General features: G+C 40.7%; 2 protein-coding genes across 2 annotated transcripts; one reads left to right on the top strand and one right to left on the bottom strand.

Annotated features, from left to right (window-relative positions):
* Positions 1-443: 443 nt before the first annotated feature.
* RPS27A (ribosomal protein S27a) lies at positions 444-2461 on the bottom strand. Its single transcript, XM_055725854.1, has 5 exons — positions 2305-2461; positions 1894-1948; positions 1667-1752; positions 923-1054; positions 444-641 (listed from the first exon to the last, which is right to left on the bottom strand). Exons 1-5 carry the CDS (start codon positions 2350-2352, stop codon positions 492-494), a joined length of 471 nt encoding a protein of 156 aa, XP_055581829.1. The 5' UTR covers positions 2353-2461; the 3' UTR covers positions 444-491.
* On the top strand, positions 2351-10336 carry CLHC1 (clathrin heavy chain linker domain containing 1). Its single transcript, XM_055725993.1, has 6 exons — positions 2351-2464; positions 3096-3305; positions 3387-3501; positions 4077-4254; positions 6350-6534; positions 8567-10336. Exons 1-6 carry the CDS (start codon positions 2351-2353, stop codon positions 8845-8847), a joined length of 1083 nt encoding a protein of 360 aa, XP_055581968.1. The 3' UTR covers positions 8848-10336.
* The last annotated feature ends 7730 nt before the right edge of the window (positions 10337-18066 follow it).

Here is an 18066-nt window from a genome sequence, read left to right as displayed (position 1 = left end):
GTGTAAAACTATCACTGTGTCAATGTTTCTGATGACTATCTATTGGTTCCAAAATAGCTGAACCATCTTCTTCCCCTCCCTGGTGCTGCTGTGCAGGCTACATACTGAAAAACTGCATTTTGTGAGCAGGGCTCTTCTGTTTTCTGTAGACATGACTTCAGACCCCTTCATCTGTTTTTCTGGATTAGATGTACTGTACTGTGCTCCTCATGTTTAAAGAGATTACTTCTAAGTGTAGCTAGCGCTGGAGTTTTTTCTCTGCTATTACTACCCATTATCTCCTTTTGAAGGAGACTAAGTAATCAAAGCCACTCTTTAAAAGAAGTTACTGCTTCCAGTCTACAGTCAAAGTATTTCATCCCAGCTGGCAATCAGCATCCAGTTTCACAGCTTATTTCCTCTCTGCTGATAAGAGAGAAAAACAATGCCACAAGAAGCAGAAATAAATTCTTAAGCCGTACAGAACTTCAAATTTTTATTGTTTAGTACATTTACTTGTCTTCTGGTTTATTGAAGCAGTATGTCAGACAGCACTTGCCACAGTAGTGTCTGTCAAAGTGACTAGCCATGAAAACTCCAGCTCCACACTCCTCAGAGGGGCACTCCCGGCGCAGACGGCTGATCTTGCCATTCTCATCCACCTGGGAAGGGCAAAGAAGCAACATCTCATATACTATCACCAGCGCTAAAAGGTGGCAAATTTTGAGTATTTTTCTTTTATGACAGTTACATCGACTTCTTGAAATGCCCAGCTGCAAAACGTCGGTTTCGCTTTTATTTAACAGGTGGGATACTTGCAAATAGAAGAATATAAGAAGAAATTAAATACGCCAGGCTACATGCAGACTAGTTACAGCCTTTACGTCCCTCCTGGTGAGGGCTGGGTTTTCACCAAGTTTCACCTATAGTTAGTTCTACATACCTTGTAGTACTTAAGCACTGCAAGTTTAACCTTCTTTCTCTTATGCTTGTTCTTCTTGGGAGTAGTGTAAGACTTCTTCTTTCTTTTCTTGGCACCACCACGAAGTCTCAGCACAAGGTGAAGAGTTGATTCCTATTTGTGAAGCACATGAAATAGACTAAAAAATGCTGCTCGTCTTGAGAAAGTATTAAGCAGGCTTTTTATCAACAGAAAGTAGACCTCAAGCACCAGGCAATAAGGAAAGCTCCAAGACTATTATTCCCTACAAGTCTGCAAATGAACTGGCTCCAGAGAACAGTGGGCTGCTGCATCTCAATCCCCATAAGGTTTAATTACTGTAAAATATCGTTGTGACTATATTCCTCGGTTCTAACTGCAAGTGCAGAATAGGTTCATGGTACAACTAAGCCGAACCAACAGCTACTTGTAGCTCCTCCTTTTTAGTGGCGCTCACTGGTCAGGTTAAGCTGGCAGAAATGTGCAGGACTTGTCCCATTAGCCCCCAGAGCAGCGGGCCGCAGCACGCCAGGTCTGACAGAAGGGAGGGCTGGCAGCAGAAGCTGTTAGCAATGTTGTGACCTGAAACTAGACTGGGCTGCAGCAGTCTTAGCATCACTACTTCCCCCATCACAAGTGCTACCCAGCCCCAAATCAGCTGATTTGGTTTAATCCATTTAAAGTGTTTCTTAGGCTCAGCAGCAAAGGGTAGCCTGCTCCAACAGTGCTGCAGCCTTTCCTACTCACTTTTTGAATGTTGTAGTCAGACAGCGTGCGTCCATCTTCTAACTGCTTACCAGCAAAAATCAGTCGCTGTTGATCAGGAGGAATGCCTAACGGTGACATAAATCAAGATTAAACGAGGAACACGAACGATGACATTCTACAATGAAATAATAGGTTGCCGCAGACAATCGCTTCTGCCAAGATACACATCGACCCGAAAGCGAATAGGAGGCACATCTTGACCTTACCCTCCTTATCCTGGATCTTGGCTTTCACATTTTCTATAGTATCAGAAGGCTCAACCTGGTATGAAACAAAACAATGGATTCAAAACGCGCTTTGCCTTTCCGGTAGCCCGGAGGAGCCGCGGGACAGGAGCTGCAAGCACGCTGCCCCGGCCGCGGCGGCGCACCCGGCCCGCAGCCGCCTCCCCGTGCACCCGGTGCGCCGAGGGGCCCGGCCGGCCGGCGGCTCCCTTCGCCCGCGCCGCGCTGCATGCCGCGGGGAAGCCCGAGGAGGGCGCGGGCCGCAACGGGGCCGGGCCGGCTGGCTCACCCCCGGGCCGCGGCCCGCGCCTCCGCCGCGCCAGCCCTCCCCGGGCCCCGCTCCCGCCTCCTTCGCCCGACGGCGCAGCGCGGTGGGGGGCCGCGGCGGCTCACCTCGAGCGTGATGGTTTTCCCCGTGAGGGTCTTCACGAAGATCTGCATGGCGAGGGCGGCGGCGGGGCGGCCACGCGTGCGGCCGCGGAGCGACGGCTCAGCCGCGACCTGCTCCCAGAATGGCGGCTCGCCGAAAGGGCGCCGCGCTGCGCCGCACGGGGTTTCCACCCGCGCCGGCGGAGGGGCGGGGGGCGGCGCGGCATGCTGGGAGCTGCAGTCCCGCCGCGGGAGGGGGAGCGGGACTGCAGCTCCCACAGTGCCCCGCGGCCCGCCTCGCGCCGCGCCGTCCTCCGCGGCCGTGAGGGAGCGGGCTCGTCGGGCGGGCCGGCGGGGCGGGGGCGCGTTGTGCGCCTTGTAGTTGCTCCGGGCGGTGGCGGCTGTTCGGGGGATTGCGGGTTTTTCAGGTAGCTGTGCCACCGCAGTCTGCGCTACAGCGGGAAATCCCAGAAATCTGTGTTCTCCCCTCAGTCCCTGTGGAGGCAGTTTAAACATCTCACAGCTACCTCGCCACCTGCAGATTCCACAGGGTCAGTGCGAAAGGTATCTGGGTTTATAGGGCAAATATTTCTAGGATCGGAAAAGCTGTAAATTAGGGATAGAGAAGCACTGGAAATTTGGAAATTACTTGTTAGGTGGGCTTATGCTTATGAATTGAATATGGGGAGGGTTAAAGCAGGATGAAGGCTCACTTGAATACATGAGTATCAGCTGATGCTATTTTAACAATTTCAACTCTTCTTTCAGGTTTTGATCTGAAGGCAGTTGTTGAACAAAGGAGGAAAGAGGTTTAGACTCTGTGTAAGAAAGGTGCTAGGTTGCTATGCCATGCTATCACATTGGAGCAGAGAAAAACTGACTTCCATCCCGCCATTTTTGAGAAGGACAGGAGTTTTCTAGGTATTCTACAAGCATATATATTGACAGAAACTGAGAAAGTGGATTGTGCTGAGCAAGGACCATCTGAGGAGTGTTACATTATATACCGTAATGCATTTGGCGAGGTAACAAATATTTTTCAGGTAAATGAGCAGTGAACAATACTTAATAACTAAAAAGGGGTTTGTTGCTGCTTTTTCTGGCAGGAAAAAGGTATAAGCAGACTGATTGAGAGCTGTTGGCACTGTTACAGAAATCAAGGATGGGTATATTTTCTGCTGGTTTTGTGCCCATTTGCAGCCGAATGGAGTCCACTACAATGAATTCGTACTACTAGAAGTTACAGTAAGGTTCATGCTTGATAACCATTTTTCTAATTTTCTGGCAGTTTTGAAATGATGAAACAACATAAAGCTGTCCTAAACCAGGAGAAAATCTATGTAACTAAAAAGACCCATGCCATATATCCCATAGTATCCTTGTATTAGCCTTACTCTTTGTTCAGCTGAAAGGTTATTGCTGAAGTTGCTGAAGGACTCCTGCCTGCCTGATTGTGCCTGCCTTTTTCAGACAACTGACAGAGATGCCAAGAATAAAGAATCTTAGGTTTTGGGATGGATAGGAATAAAGATTACCGAGTCTGCTTTTAAATCTGGAGTCAAACTGCTATTTTAAGACATTAAAATGCACAGCCCCTGCTTCTTTGGTTTTCCACACCTGTAAGTGCTAAGGAAATTTAGTGCCCATCTAGAGAAAATACCTTTTATTACATGGAAATGGTTGCTCCAGAAGTACTGGTTGCCTTAGTTTTCAGTAACATCTGTGATTATTAAATCTGAGGTAAAAATTGGTGGGTATCAGCAAACAAAGTCTAGAACTTAAGAAGTCATAAACAGTGAAAGATACTTTTCTGGGTGCTCAGCCAATGACTTTTGTTTCCATCCCTTTAGTTGTTAGCTGCCTTAAAGAACTGATAAACTCCAGTACTGCAGCTGGACACCTTCCAAGTTCAGCCATAACTCTGGAAGCAATCAAATGTGCATTATCTGGAAAGGGACTAAATCTAGTTAACACGTGGGGTTAAGCAGAAAAAGTATGTGGTGGGTTCTGCACCGAGATTCATGGGTTTGTGATATGCCATCCCATCTTCCTTTACTTCCCAAGTCATGGGGCTTTGCCTTTTCTTCAAAGTAAATCCTTTCAAACAAAACACAAGCAAAAATACATTAATGGAAATCTTTTTTGTTCTTTTACTAAATCCTGAATTCGGTATGAGCGTAGACCAAACAATATCGTCAGCTCCTTTGGAAGGGCACATTTTGTTTTGGTTCCTATCAGCCTTTCTTACAGCATTGTAGACTTCAGTTTTGAGCCACTTTTTCTCTTAAACTGTACATAAAAACTATATGGATATAAAATTTTCACAGACTTCTGTGTATTAAAAACCTGCAAGCACTAGGATATTAATTTCTTTCATTCTGTTGTTGATGTCAGTACCAGATCCACAGTTTCAAACACAATTGCACTAAAAACATATTTAAAGTGTAAACCCCGTAAGTGCACTTGACCTCTTTCTTCCCATTTGTGGGGATAGGATACAATCATATTTGAGTTTCTAGAAATGCATCTGTTTCTCTATTTTTTTATTTGGAGAAGACATTAAGCTGTCAGAGATACATTTTCCTAATCCAGAGTAGATTTGTTTGAAAAGGTGAAAATGTTACTGGTCTGGTATTAACTTAACTAATGGGTGCCTCTCTCATGCTGAAAGACTCCTGTGAGGAGCAACAGCGTTCTTTAACGCTAGTCCATATCTTAGTTTTAAATTGAGATTCTAACCCACCTTGTGTCAGGATCAAAATACCACTTCTTTATTGCAGTCCTAACGCATAACCTAGCCTACTAATGCAAAAAACCAGTTACAGCCTGCTCTTTTGACATGCTGAAATCATTATTGTTCTTACAGTAATAAGACCTAGCTAGTTACATCATCACAGTGAAACAGTGTTTCTCAAGCCATGCTTTATGACCACCTTGGGAATCATAAAATATTACTAAATGCAGTGTTAGTAGACAATAGCTTAGTTCCTCTAGGGTGGAAGAGTGAAAAGCAACTGTAGTTTCTAATTTCAAGTATTATAGATGTTTACAGTAGTCAGGGATCTGCAAATTGCTTTTAATTGTTTGCTGGAGAAGCCTGTTGAAAAATACTCTGTTACTGAAATATAATGGTGCCTTGTTTGTATAGGTCAATAGGAGCTTTACCTCCTATTCCAAAGCTGTAAAGTACTGTACTGATTTTGAAACACTCCTTTACAAACACTTATGCAGAAATATGCCCATCTACACAATCTGCATGTAGCTTGTTTTGAAATATTCCCAAGTGTCCTGGTTTCGGCTGGGATAGAGTTAGTTTTCTGCCTAGAAGCTGGTACAGTGCTGTGTTTTGGATTTAGGGTGAAAATAACATTGTTAACACACTGATGTTTTAGTTGTTGCTGAGCAGTGCTTGCTCTAAGGCAAGGACTTTTCAGCTTCTCACACCACCCTAGTGAGGAGGCTGGAGGGCGCAGCCAGGACAGCTGACCCAAACTGGCTGAGGGAATATTCCATACCATATGACAGGGGTCTTCAAACTATGGCCCGCGGGCTGGATACGGCCCCCCAGCGTCCTCAATCCGCCCCCTGGCATTTACAGAACCCCGCCACCATCCTCCGCCGCGGGTTGGGGGGGGGAAACGAAGCAGCCGCAGATGGCTTCCTGCCACTTCATCCGCGCGCCGGCCCCCTGGTTAAAAAGTTTGAGGACCCCTGCCATATGACATCATGCTCGGTACATGAACTGGGGGGAAAGCTGGCCCGGGGCTGCTCCTGGGGAACTGGCTGCGCATTGGTCGGTTGGCAGTGAGCAACTGTTTTTCATTTGCATCACTTGTTTTTCTTGGTGTTTGATTCTCTCTCTTTTTGTTCTTTTCCTTTTCATTACAATCGCCACCACCCACCCACCCAATTATTACACTGTTCTTATCTCAACCCACAGTTTTCTTACTTCTACCCTCCCGATTCTCTCCACTGTCCCACCAGGGCAGGGGGCAGTGAGTCAGTGGCTGTGTGGGGCTTAGTTGCTAGCTAGGGCTAAACCACGACACAAAGTTATGTAACACATTAGTGACACTGGTTGGTTTTATTACCTTGTCTTCTTCAGGTTTACCTTTTCTGAGGCAGTAGAAGATATTATTTATAACTATAGGAAGGTGGAACCAAGCAATGAGTCAAAATGCCTGGCTTTGGCTCAGGTTGCGTATGGTCAGTCTGGTACACACAAAAATGTAGCTCTGTGCCTATATAAGTGGGGCTGAGTTTTTGAAGCAATGGATTATATTTGGCAACTGGAGCACTTTTCGTTAAGTGAATAGTAAGGCATTTGTATTCTTTTCCATGATTGTTCTACAGTGTATTTACTTCAGGTTTAACGGTGATGTTTTTGACCACGTTCGTATAGAAAACATTTGAAGTGAATACAAATATCTGAATGTTTGTCATTGTGTTTACCAAGATGTCAAGAGTACTGTTAAATACTGTGTATTTTATCATAATACCAATACATGCATGCTCTGATGAAGTAAGGAAATCGTTTTTGTACACCTGCTAGAAAATCTCCACAGCACTTTGGGAAGGACCCCAGTAGGAATCTGTGGGGGTTCTCATAGCCTGCAGTTCCAAACCCAAGGCTGATAGGTTGATTTGGCCCTCTCTGGTGCATTGTGAGTTCATTAATCAAATGGTGAAAGGAAAGAAGGGTGCCTTATGTTCTTTCTTAGGTTTCTTTCTACTTAGGTGCCTTCCGGCAGTGTCCTTTTCTATTTCTATGTGTATTCTTGCTTAGACTGTTGTTGCTCTGTTAAGGTACAGTTTCTCATTCTTATTTTATTTCCTGGCCATATTTCAGATGATTTTGAGGGAGGATTTTCAGGTTATCATCTCTTTTAGTGTTTGTTGATTTTTTTCATTCTACGAGATTTCTAAAATAATTACAGGAAAAAAATACTCTTTATATATTTTTTTTCCAAGTAAAAAAGAAGGTTAGTTTTTAATGTCACCACTAGCTTTTCCCCAGTGTTCAGGGAAATCAGTCAAGATCATGGTGGATTTTTATGGTGAGGAAGGGGAGAGGTAACCATATGCAAATACATAATTTTGGTATTTGACTTTTCAGATGATTACTTCTTTCTTTTGGAAAATTGTCCTAGCCTGCATTAATTCACTGTCAACAGTGGATTAGAAAATGACTGTTCTCATCTATGGGGGCTACAGTCCTGCCTTTTATCTTAGCTGATCACAAAAAGCATGGGTTTTAGCTATTGGAGGAAACGAGCAAGAAGAGTAAGCACAGCAAAATTTTAGTAAGAACCTTTCTAACTTGAAATTTCAATTCAACTCCCATTTCAGCCTTTAAATGACTTCAGATTCAGTGTTCCTAGTTTATAATGTGATCTGAATAAAAGCTTTTCCTTCACAGTCAGCTGAACCATGTGTTCTCACATCTTCCAGCGCACCCACAGGGATGAGAGTCATGGTGTCAGATTTGAAGGCCCCCCCTGCCTGCCCTCACACACAGGGTCAGTCTGTGCTGTTGCAACCTTGGGGCAACCCGGCCACTGAAATAACTCCAGGCATTTGCCTTGCTTCTAGCAGAGCCTCTGTAGGCTGGCTCTTGGGCAGCTTGCAACTTCAGTGCTTCCTGCTTAGCACACACACACACACACAAAGCCCTATGGTGTTGTAAGATTTGTAAGTTTTCAGAGGAACTTTTGGACTTTTTTGTTGTTGTTGTTACACTGCTGGACACAATGGCAAAAACTCTTCAGGCAACATGAAGTCAAATCGAGGGCAGACAGCTGCAACAAACCACATGGGCAGCAAGTGCCAGGTCCTGAAAAACTAGTGTGCAGACAAATTAATATTTACCTGCCTGGACTTAGCTAAGAAAGTACTTAAATTTAAAGATTATACTTCTGAAAATGAGGTTTTCTTTGTCCATGGATGGTTATTTGCGTCTATTGTGCTTATTGTGTCTTGGCCCAATAAACTGCCTTTAGCTTCAGTGCCTGCAACTCCCCTGTCATTCTATTGCTCATGGGGGTTTCAGAAGTGATTTTGAGTGCAATCGGGGATTTTGGCCTTTAAGCTTTTTAAATTAAAATAAACGCTGTTTTTCTTACGGATCTTTAATTTCATCAGCTTTTTTTTTTTTTTAAACTCAGTTTTAAGACTTGTAATCCATCTGGAAAAACAGTGAATGATTTGTGTGATGTGCTTAATATGAATAGTACAAAGCTTACTAGGGCAAATGCAGGATCTTTACATATGGTTGTTTTTTTCTTAGATGCGTTGGGACAGATTATTCTACTTGATACCATCTGTACTTTGGAAGACTGGAATAAGATAGCAGTCTCCTGTGCAGAAAATAAGCATGAAAAGTTATCTGAGAAAATCGTGTTGATTCTCACCTATCAGGATGGAGTGTTTGAAGATTTGCCACTTGAAGGTGAAAAAGGTGCGAGGATAATGGAACATGTCTTCCGGTGGTACTTCTGTGTAACAACAGAGGGAGCTCTTAGAGCGGTCAAGAGAAGAATCCTTTTAGCTCTGCGCGAACCACAGTAAACACCAAGCATGCTAAAGAGCAGTGCTGAGAATTATTTTACCATCAAATATCAGTTATCTGTCCCTTTTAAAATGTCTCTGTGAGAATGTGTGCGGGTTTGTTTTTTGTTTAACTGAAAATATATTCTCGGTGTAGAAGACGGTCATCATGTTGTACTCTGGAATGGTATGGTGGTATGCATATACTTTACATCCTGTTCTCAGCTTCAGTACCTAGTGTCTGGCCTTTAGTATAGTAGTGGAGAGAGATACTGCACAGGGTTTAGAATCAGCGTGGATAGGGGAAACTGGTCTGAGTGGATCATTGTTCTGAGAGAGCTGGGCAAAGGGAGTGCAGTGAAGGCATACCCTGATGCCTTGGTATTTTTGTTTTTTCCTGATAGGCCATTACTGGAGTCATAGTGCAAGTTAGATTATCACAATAATCTAACAAATCCTGCCTGCCAAAATACCACAAAGTCTACTTGGAACAAACTGAGGCTTCATGGTTACATGCATCCACCTGATCCTTGGATTGCTGTGGGAATTGTGTAAAACATATTACACTGTAAGAGCCAGTACAGGAACTTAGCTTAGACTGATTGTTAAGAGATGGGTAATTCAGCCTTAGGGAAAGGAAGGTGTCCAACTGCAGTCATACGCCAGCAGATTCACTGGGTGCATGTTGGCAGAGCCTCTTTTTAGCTTTCAGCCTACAGCCAGTATAAACAGGAAGAATGCTGAATGTCATTTGCTGTTTTCACTCTGCTACATGTTCCCAAATAACAGATATCTCTATAATTAAGCTAGATATAACTACTGCTGTTTTATTTTGGCACTTTTTAAGGCCTGCTGGGCCACATTTATTATACAGATAAATCTGCAGTTAGGATTCACAAGAGAGCTTTCTTGAAGAGAGAAGAATTACAAGTCTTACAAGTCTACAGATACTTGAAGAATTTTGTGCATGAGGAACAGGGAAAGGTGTGCAAGTTTAGTTTACAACATGAAGAATAATATGTCCTCTAAATATAACCCTTGTTTAAATATGCAAACCTAGAGATATTTTCTTAAATAAGTTAGTGTTAAATATTTTTTTCTAGTAATGCCTACCACTTAGTAGTGTGTTTCCAAATGTTTGCAGATTAGTACTGCTCAGAAGATCTTGCAATTTATGTAAATTTTATTAAGGATACACTCCTTGTAGGGAGCATTAGAATTTCTACCTCAAGAGTGGTTCAAATCTATCAAAGACTGGCCAGTTTAGTGGCAATTGAAGTGAGTTCAGTGCTGTAGAAAAAGGTAAGTTCTGCGACCCTGGGAAGTAGGGCTTTGCCAGGATGCTGTTGCTGTCTTAGCTGAACACATCTTTTCCTAGGTTGTTTTTTTTTTTTTAATCTGCTGCAGCATTTTCTGTACTCCATCTGCTATGCTGAAAAGGAATTTCTAGCATTTTTAAAAGTCAAAGGCAGTTGATACAAGACTGTTTGCAGGAGAGGGGGGAGAAAGAGGTGATACTGTCAAAAGAATGTGAGAATAGGGATTTAAAATACTTATTAAAGCATCAGTTTAAAGAACATATTCATGAATAAATGACTTAGGTGATGTCTACTTTACATATCATTGTAGCTGAATTTTGGCTGATGTTTAAGTACATTTTCCCAGAATTACTGAGAATGGACCACAAATTAAGAATGTACTTTTCCCTTTTAGTGTTTTTTGTGATTCATGTTACTGAAATTAATGTAGTCCTGCCATTATGAACATATATGCTAATGCAGATACTCAAGAGCAGTCAGGTGAAAGGTCAGTGCTAGTGGCTTCTGTGGGCTTTCTGAACACAGCACATCTACAGAATAGAGCCCCAAGCAAGTGCTTATGACTGGGGGGGGGGGGGGGGGAGGGGGAAGTATTGCATGCTCTTTACGAATACAGGCTAGTATACTTTGAAGACTGGTTTTATAAGAAACATGAGGAGCACAAAATGTTTTTTTTCCAAATTGAGATTGTTTTAGCTGTCCAGACTGTTATTTCTGTAGCAGAACTAGAACATTCATTAACTGACGCCTGATCTTTTCCTTAACTCAGCTTGACACCACCTGAGTGACCACAGATGTCTGCACTTTTTGATTATGAAATGCGGAGCAGTTGAATTCCATAGGAGAGCTTTCCAGAGTCTGGTATCATCACACATGATGAATGCAGAGGTCGATAGCCATTTTGTTTCCCATTTACGTAACTTAATTTAGTTATGAAGTTCTAGAATTTTACTTGTTACCAGCCTGCATTGTAAAGTTCAAATCTGAAGTATAATCAAATACCAGGCATAAGCAAGGGATCAGAAAGAATGGCCAAATATATTTTGTGTGCTGGGAAAAGAGAGCAGATGTAAACTCTCAGAAGTAGTAACACCCCTTTATCGAAAAATGGAGAGTCCATGCTAGATGAAAATGGATTTATTATTATACATTGCTATGCCTACTAAAACTTAAGGTTCAATTTTCTAATTTCATTTTATTCTGGTGGATATATATTAATTTTAATGGTGCTATTTCTTTTATATAATGACTGACAAAAGATCATTATCTGATTAGTTGTCACACTGATTATAAAATAAGATGGGGTGTTTGACCTCAGATACACTGTATATATTGTAACTCTGTTTACAGCATAACATACGTTGGATTTTGACCAAAAGGGTGAAAACAATGAAAATATCCTTGACATCGTACTGCACAAAAGCTGACAACATACAAGAAAGCAGTGCAGATGTAACTGTGATACTCCCCAGAGTGATTTCATGGTTCTTGCTTAATATTTGCAGCAGCTGAAAAATGAAGGTGCTTGTTAAATTGAACAGGATAGTGATGGGCTGAACAACAAAGTTTTATTCTTTTTCTTTATAGCTATTTTTACTCTGCAGAAGTGATTTCTAGCAAGGATACATGGTCAAATGGCAGGCCTGAGGTACGTGCTCCTTTAGTTGGCTTATTTACTAGCTAGCTGTTTCATACTGAGCATTCTCTGGAAGTTTTAGAAATCATGCTACACAAGAAAAACAATGCGAGTGCAGTGTCACTTTGTTTGAAAGCAACCACAACTGTTACTGGGGAGGACTATACTGGTGTTGCTTTATTATACCTTATTTTCGTTCTGAAGAACTTGGTGTCTCCCACCCCAAGAGTCAGTTGCTAATCATGTGTTGGAATTGAGAGCTATTTAGACCTGTGTGATTTATTCAGCAACCTCAAGAATTTTCAGTCTCTTCATCTTGTACAAACTCTTAAAAATTCTGTTTTGCAAGGTGACAATATACTTTTACCCAAATGTCCATAAAAGCCAAGTAGTATTTTAATAATATTCAAACACTCAAAGTTGCATATAGAGATGGAATTTCAAAAAGCTAGAAACATCTGTAAATGTCTAAGCAAGATTAAAAATCCGTTCCTTACAAAAATTTGTGTCCCCAGACTCAGACATTATTTTGAAGAAGAGTTACCCAGTTTCACAGACGAAGTAGTAGAGCTGTCTCATCACCTCGCTGGTAAGAGAGATTCTGAAACATTTAGGGTACTGGCAGTATTTATATTTCTTTTTTCTCTTTATTTATTAATCAAACTCAGAAATTATCATTTTCCCAGTGTTTGACAGACTTTGACTTGGATAAAACAGTTGGTCAAAATATAATAAAGTGGTTGTGAGTTTTAAAGATACTTCAAGAATGAACAAAATTTATAGGTACACAGCATCATGGTCCTAGGTAATTTATTATTTCCAAGCTTTGACTAGCTAGGACTTAATTCCTACCTTTACTGGTGTGCTGCAGTTACCTCCTTCAAATGCAAACTTCACAAAGGTCAGCCACAGATTTATACCTTGATTTAATGAAGAGATCAGCTTCTTACAAGATAGGTGCTGAATGGGAGATTAAAGATACTGAAATGAGAGGAAAGGTGAGGTTAGTTACGTAGCCTAGTGCCCAGGACACTTACCTGAAGAAGGACTGTGCTGTGTGGAATTCTTCCGTCTTAAAATTAATTCATTGTTCATTTTCTGTCTTTAAATTATTTTTTTTTATTTACTGGAAAAAGTACAAAGCCTAGCCCATCCAAGATCCACTTCCTAGGTGAGTGCTGTTAACACATAGAAGATGGTTTTGCTCCATCTGCCCTGAGAAATTTCATTAGAGCTTAAAGAAATGATAATACTATTTTTATTGCATTCTTGTCTTTGTGAGATGGGATTTTTTATGTTACTCTGGCAAGTTTTATGGAGAGGAGATAGCCGTAACATAGCCTTTTGCATGCTTTAATCACAAAACTCTTACGTGATGTGAGAGTTAGGTTTTCTGAAGTTATCAAAAGCAAAATAAAATTTTGTGATACAGCTTTCACAAAGTGCAAATCACAGGTAGAGGGTCATCACTACAAAAGAGTTTGTATTGATAAATAGATAAATGATATTGAATAAGAGTTGTACTGGTAAGAATCCACCAGTGATACCCATTAAGACCTTTTAGGGAAAATTAGGATGCTCAATTTTAAAATATTTTATGTTGTTTCTTGAGGCTCTTCCCATTATTTCGCTTTTTTTCTTCTAGCTGTCTTGTTTCCTTGTGGGCCAGTTATCCTCATACTTTAAATCACAGAATGGTAGGAAGCAATCTTTCACTGGCAGAAGATTAATAATATTTGCATGATGACCTAATATGGTAAATGTGGTCTATTTCTATCCTTCTGTAATCCCATTGAAATCCATGAGTCACACTAAGGATGTTTGGCCTTATGCCTTTTCTGTCCCTAAATTTTATGACTCTGTGAGCCTCCCTTCTGTTTTTGAAAGCTGTATATACAGTCAGCTAATTTGCATCATTTGTTGAAGCCATTAGTCAGAAGGAGCTATTGAAGAGGCAGCACTGGATGTACCTGACCAATGATCTAAGCTCTCTGAAGCAAAATTACTTATGTCCTAGATGTACTAACATTGTTTTGACAGGTGGTTTTGAAACTTCCAGATACTTCTGAGAAATCCTGATAGTTTTATTCCAAATGAATTGATGGAATCTGCTATCTAGTCATAGTGCTCCAGACTTCATTAATTAAAACTTTTCAATGAATTTAGTAAGACATAAAATCTGGACGGTGTTTTGCTCCAGTGATATTCACCCTGACTATTCTGCTGAATAGCTGAAAATGGAAGTAGGTTATCTCTGAAGATAATAGAGCAAAAAATGAATTATTAGTTTCTGAGCTTTTGTGGTTGGATTCTGTCAAGCTTAAACTCCAGTTGTTCTCTATTTTATGCTCAACAAAAATAAACATAGTCCAAAAACTAAATTAAAAAATGCTATAAATACAGTACAGGGGACAGAATTAGCAAGCATGCAGCTGCTGAAGGCAGATTTGATAAGCTGGAGTAAATTAATTTTGAATGAAGCTCACATTGATACGAAATTTAAAAGGTCAAGTCATTTTCCAGTAACTCACCATTAACCCCTGATGTAACTGGAACTTTTAACTAACTACCTTTCTGCTTCAGAAGTAAAAACTAAATAATAAGAAAAAAGTGAAGTGTCATAGCAGCTACACTCATTCAGGTCTGCAATCCCTGATGTTTTTTGGTTTATTTTAACAAGACTGGTCCTAATATCTGTTAAGAAGTATTGACGCAGACTATTCCATGCTTTATGTTCACAGTGATGGTTTGCTCAAATGCAGAAAGAGCTGCAGAGCCCTCCCTCCTGCAATCAGCAGACTAGCAAGTAGTCAGTTACAACCATTTTGATCATAAACCATCATGGGAGGGGGGGGCAACCCGTAGTGTTTCATATACTGTAGCAACACAAAACCTTATAAACAGAATTCTATTTTTTTTAAAATAAAAGGATTTTTTTCCAATAAAACAATATTAGAAAAGAAGTCTCTGCTGGATATCTTGCAGAGATTATTCTTTCTTGTACAGGGATAGCACTGAGACTGCGTTCTCATTTTACCACTTATTGTTCAAATACCAAGAGACAGACAGCAAAGATGAAAGCAAAATATAAGTACTGAAGTGGATTGGAAAGGTCATTGATAGGTAGTTTTGTTCTGGTTACTTTTCTGAATTCTAAAATACACAATGAAAAGAGCAAAGGGAGAGAGAGACACGTGGTAATAATGTGAAATTTCTAGAGCAGATAATTCTGATTTTAGAGATTAATTACTAGTTAATTTGTACTTGTGAGTTTTATTAGGACCAGAATTGGGGTGTGGCTGCTTTGTGAATATAATCTGGGTGTGTGGATGAGCTAAATAACTACTTGTTTGACAGTCTTGCGTGTTAGTTTATTTTATTCGTACTTGAACAAAAATATAGGGTGGCTGCAAAATCCCCAGCACCTGGTAAGAAGGTTACACCCAACTCAAGGCACCTAACTCACCTGAACTGCTAATTTCCTGAGGCTGCTACCATCGCTGTTGTGTGTCACAGGGTCAGAATGCAGTGCTGTTGCCTATAGCACACAACTAGGCCAGAACCTGCTCCCTGCTCCCCTTCAGCTGCAGTTGCTCAGGCAACAAGATCATTCAGCGGCAGAAAAGCACAGAAGGAAACGTTGTAAGGAGTGGGAGGAGGGAGATTTCCCAGGGGCTATAGAAAGGATGGAGGAAAGAGGAGCGAGAACATTGATTCGTGTCTTGGAGAAGATATTTGCCCTTGTTGCATAGACAATGGTGCCAGAGACTGCTTCGAAGTACTTCAGTTAAGCTTCTTCCTAAATTCCCCATTTGGAGTAGTTTCTTTCCCTCTTGGTTTCTGCAGGAGGTGAGCAGATTGAATGAGGTACATGATGTTGGATAGTGTTAATATCCTTCTGTACACTGGAACAGCATTCTTAGGGAGTCATTTAGGTGCCTTTATCTGGTAAATGTGGCATGAGGCATCTGATCTAGCTGAAGTTTGTGATAGTCCAACAGCAAAGCTGCTCTGGCACACACTCACATCCTTCAGAGGACCAACAGGACCCCTAGGAGCTGTTGTCAACACTCAGGGCATCTTCTACCTTTTAGCTCTCAGGAAATCATGGTATGTGTCTTGGGGCTCTTGCCATGTGAAGATTTTCGGTAACAGGCTTATCAAGATGGTGTCTGTGATCATCCTTTTTTAGGAGCAGAGAGAATAAAATAAATTAAAAAAACTCACTCCACACACTTTTCATTAGTGTTTCTACAAGTGCATTTGCAGTACTGATATCATTATCAAAGCTGTTAAATATGAAGACTTGTTACTTGAAAAAGAAACTTGTTTCTTAGTTCTAAACATTGCTTCTTCATTATTTTTTTGTTTTAATAGCTATTATTTTTTATTTCATCGGTAGCAGAGCATGAATACTCTAGCTATTACTGCATTCTGTCTTTGCAATTTTGATTTCCAATGAATTAATACTTATTGGCTGAACTAATGTTTGCTTTTATCACATCTTATGAAGGATCCGGGTTTTCCTTCACGTACATTTTATTGCTGTTCTGTGTTAGCTTTTTGGTGCAAAAAAGCTTTACATTATATCTGACACAGTCCATTTGAAGAAGCAGCATTGTAGTCTTTTAAAAGTTGCGTTGCAGTCAAAGTGTCTATCGACAACTTGATTTTTCTTTGTAATTGTGATGAATGATACTGTTTGGATCAACCTGTTTGGTTTTGTAGTCATTTTTGGAAAATTCTGATATAAATTCTTACATATTTGTAGCTATGGCTACAAATATCTTGATTGGAAGTGTATTGTGTTGGCCATCATTATCTCATTACTTCCCTTGTAGAAAATGTACATGTGTTGTCTCTCATCTTAGGAAATTTTTCAGAGCACTGGTTGTGTTTTGTTCTACATATAGTACCCTGCAAATGAAGTCTTGTGTATATCTGGGGCTCTTGTGCAGCATGGTAATAGAAATCATAACCTAGTCCTGTACATTTTTCCATTAAAATAGGTAGAGATGGCAGCAACAGAACGATGTTAACAGACATGTTAACACTGTTTGGGCTGGTCTGTGTAGCACTCTCAAAAGCCACAGTATGCTGATGGAAGTGGTTTTGCTACTGCTTCGGAACAAATATTCATTAAAGTTTTTACTCTTGCCTCCTCATTTGGAGTTCATCGCTTGAAAAGAACAGCTGGGTCAATTTGTATCGGTCCTGGTAGCGGGAATACTTTGGAATGAGATGTAGAGTTTAGAATCCAGAAGAGGAATAAATATATTTCATTAGATCAGGGTGGGAAGTGGTAAGGTAAGTGGAAAGATATCAGAAGGGGAAGAGAAACGAGTTAAGAGTCACCTGGAAGGTGAAGTAAAGAACTCTGTAATGAGCAGTATGGAAAGAACAGGAGATGAGAGCTGGTGAAAGGGGTGGTGATTCTGTGCTAGGAATCCAAGGTACTTTAGTAATCCAAGGCATTTAATTGTTGTTCAATGTCTTATAGCAGAACATCAGGATCTCACATTTGTTGGAAAGCTGCAACTTTGTACCGTGAATGTGCAATATTATTCCACAAAAATGTATGTTTATGTCATCAGGTACAATAGTTGCTTTTGTATTGTTACCCTTTTTATCAGTGAAAGGTTGATGGCTCCTGAAAAGGAAGAATGGAGAGAGAGTATGTTGCATATAGGGATGACAAAGCTGCACAGAAAGGAGAATGTGGAAAGGAAAGCTGAAAGAGGAGATCCATATGGAAGTGAGGAAGGAGGAAAGATAAAAGGAAGGTTTAATATTGTTTCTGAACTTTCAGACAGCAGAAATAACCCAACAGCAGAGAGCCCTAGGAGAGGATAGAAGATACAGAAATTTAAGGAAGCGCAGGCAATCTTTGAGCTGAGAAACAGAGATAATGCAGATGTTTCTGGGTAAACAGCAGGCCGTGCTTAAGAAAGCAACCATGAATTCATAAAAAAAGATTGAGGGAATGTCAGAAGACAGACATATCTTTATTTTTCTTATAGAAAAGACTGTCATCCAGTGGCCCTTCAGCTGATGGATGTATAACTTTTATGCCTTTCATTTTTAATTCCTATAGTTTTAATTCCTATAGGGAGTCTTTTTTTTTTATTATTTTTTGTGCGTGTGTGTACTTTCTTTTCACTGAGCTTTTCAGTAGAAGGAGATATAGAAGCCCAAAGAAAGAATGCAATTTTTTACAGTCATATCAGTATTGAAATAAAAAAATTCAGAAAAGATAAAAATACTCTGATTGTGAGGAGGTATTTC

The sequence above is a fragment of the Falco cherrug genome, chromosome 13 (genome assembly GCF_023634085.1).
Source record: "Falco cherrug isolate bFalChe1 chromosome 13, bFalChe1.pri, whole genome shotgun sequence".
Taxonomy (NCBI): Eukaryota; Metazoa; Chordata; class Aves; order Falconiformes; family Falconidae; genus Falco; species Falco cherrug.
Note: the sequence above shows the minus strand (reverse complement) of the source record. Positions and strands in the feature narration are given on the sequence as shown.

What these genes read in the sequence shown, in the direction of transcription:
- CLHC1 (XM_055725993.1), top strand. Translation starts at nt 2,351, where the DNA reads ATGGCGAGGGCGGCGGCGGGGCGGCCACGCGTGCGGCCGCGGAGCGAC. An exon ending in GCCGCGCTGCGCCGCACGGG is followed by an intron (nt 2,465 to 3,095) that starts GTTTCCACCCGC and finishes AAAGAGGTTTAG; the next exon opens with ACTCTGTGTAAGAAAGGTGC. An exon ending in ACCGTAATGCATTTGGCGAG is followed by an intron (nt 3,306 to 3,386) that starts GTAACAAATATT and finishes TTTTTCTGGCAG; the next exon opens with GAAAAAGGTATAAGCAGACT.
- RPS27A (XM_055725854.1), bottom strand. Translation starts at nt 2,352, where the DNA reads ATGCAGATCTTCGTGAAGACCCTCACGGGGAAAACCATCACGCTCGAG. An exon ending in CAAGATCCAGGATAAGGAGG is followed by an intron (nt 1,753 to 1,893) that starts GTAAGGTCAAGA and finishes TGTCACCGTTAG; the next exon opens with GCATTCCTCCTGATCAACAG. An exon ending in CTGACTACAACATTCAAAAA is followed by an intron (nt 1,055 to 1,666) that starts GTGAGTAGGAAA and finishes CTTCACAAATAG; the next exon opens with GAATCAACTCTTCACCTTGT.